Source organism: Canis lupus, chromosome 18 (genome assembly GCF_003254725.2).
Source record: "Canis lupus dingo isolate Sandy chromosome 18, ASM325472v2, whole genome shotgun sequence".
Taxonomy (NCBI): Eukaryota; Metazoa; Chordata; class Mammalia; order Carnivora; family Canidae; genus Canis; species Canis lupus.
Genome location: NC_064260.1, coordinates 39858109 through 39860227, shown reverse-complemented (window position 1 = coordinate 39860227; position 2119 = coordinate 39858109). Strand labels below are relative to the sequence as shown.

At 34.8% G+C, this 2119-nt stretch overlaps 1 protein-coding gene across 1 annotated transcript; it reads right to left on the bottom strand.

Moving 5' to 3' along the window:
- Positions 1 to 446: 446 nt before the first annotated feature.
- On the bottom strand, positions 447 to 1403 carry LOC112663659 (olfactory receptor 10AG1-like). The gene has a single exon (XM_025452731.3). The coding sequence runs from the start codon at positions 1401 to 1403 to the stop codon at positions 447 to 449; it is 957 nt and encodes a 318-aa protein (XP_025308516.3).
- Positions 1404 to 2119: the final 716 nt, after the last annotated feature.

The following is a 2119-nucleotide window of genomic DNA, read 5'->3' as shown; positions in this document are numbered from 1 at the left end:
AATGAAATTGTTGATCATAAGCAGATAAGACATCAGTAGTTCAACTTTTGCTATTAGTCATGCTTTTAATATAACATAGTTAATTAGATGTCTGTTATTTTTTTATGCAGTGTGTTGGGACTGGAGAGATAAAAATGAATAACCTCTTTGTGTAAAAGAAAACATTGGCCATATTCTGGAATCTTAAACAAGTAACAACAACAGCAACCTTTAATAATAGAACCTTTAATAGAAATGTGTTATTTTAAGTATTTCAATACTTTGGATTAAGTTTGAAATTAATTTACTATTTAAAAATAACCTCCAGATTTATTTTATGTTAGATAAAAATATGACATCATTTACATAAAATAAGTAAGAGTCATTGCAAAACTGGAGAAGAACCAGCATGAGTATATGAGGACTTGATAAATAAGTAACAAATTTTATAGAGTTATGTTTCTGAGTCATAGTACAATCCATTTTGGTAGGGATTTTTTGAGTGCCACCATAACTTCTTTGTTTCTTAGACAATATATTATGGGGTTAAACATTGGTGTCACAATGGTATAAAAAAGAGAAAGAAACTTGTCCATTCCTGTTGAATGACTGGACTTTGGTCTTAAGTATGTAATGATGCCTGATCCAAAGAATAATGCCACAACCATGAGATGTGAAGAACAAGTGGAGAAGGCCTTTGCTCGCCCAGCTGCTGATGGCAATTTCAGGATGGTTGAGATTATTTTCACATAAGATGCAAGAATCAACAAAAAAGGAATAGTGACAACTAGAACAGCAACCTCATAAACCAACATTTCAATCATGAACGTATCCCCACAGGCAAGCTTAAGTACTGGAGGTATGTCACAGAAAAAGTGATTCAACTTATTGGACCCACAGAAGTGTAGAGAGAAGATGAGGTAGGTGAACCCTATGTGTACTGGAATTCCAGTGATCCAACAGCCAGTTGCCAATTGGATGCACAGCCTGTTGTTCATGATGAGAGGATAGAGTAAGGGGTTGCAAATGGCAACATACCTGTCATAAGCCATTGCAGTCAGAATGAAGCACTCACTGGCTCCAAAGATCAGAAAGAAATACATTTGAGTAGCACAGGCCAGAAAAGAAATATTTCTATTTTGTCTACAAAGATCTGTTAATAATCTGGGGACAGTGACCGACACATAACATATTTCCAAGGAAGAAAAGTTCCCAAGGAAAAAATACATAGGAGTCTGGAGGGAGGGATTGACCTTGGTTATTATGATAATGAGGCTATTACCCATCAGAATAATCACATAGATTATCAGAAACACCCCAAAAAGTAGTCCTCGGAGGTTAGGAACATCAGAAAAACCAACCAGGATGAAATCCATTAATGTAGTGTGATTCGCCTGCAGAGGATTTTGTCCCGTGGATTCCATCTACAAGCAAAATGATTTCAAGGCTTAGAATTCACTTGTTGCTAGGCTCAGTTGCAGAATGGGGCAAATTAAACAGATGGTTTCAAATCCACTGACAAACGATAGATATTCAGCTTTTATTTTGTTTTGTATTTTTGGTAATAAAAATTGCAGTATATAAAAACAGAAAGCAATCTTAAACTCTAATCTCCCTGCAAATACTAATAGATATATAAATGAATAACACACTGAAACAGACAACAATAAAATAAAAGCAAAACGTGTCAGGTACCCTATTCTCAGGATAAGAACTTTGCTAGTTAACACAGGACGTTCTTTAATGAGAAATGTGCCTCCTTCCTCATCACTCTGGAATCTACTATATTTTGTTTGTATTGTTTCTGCCTAGCATCTTTTAATTTACAATCCATTTATATTATTCTTTCTTGTTTGGTTTGATGTTTCCCCTGTGAACTGCATCTCAGATAACCACAGGACAAGGTGGTCAGTAAGACTGCATAGCCAGCCCCAGTTCAGGCCAACCCTGGCTACAGTATCTGGGAAAGAGACTGAGACTCTTTGGAAAAACAGAGAATATTACCTAGCTTCCATCATAGAAAACTATTTCATTTAATATATCATACAAAGTTATATTAGAAATAATGCATCATAGCAAGTCATATATTTAAAATGTAAAATAAATTATATACAGTTTTATTATAAGTCCTTAACCCTAC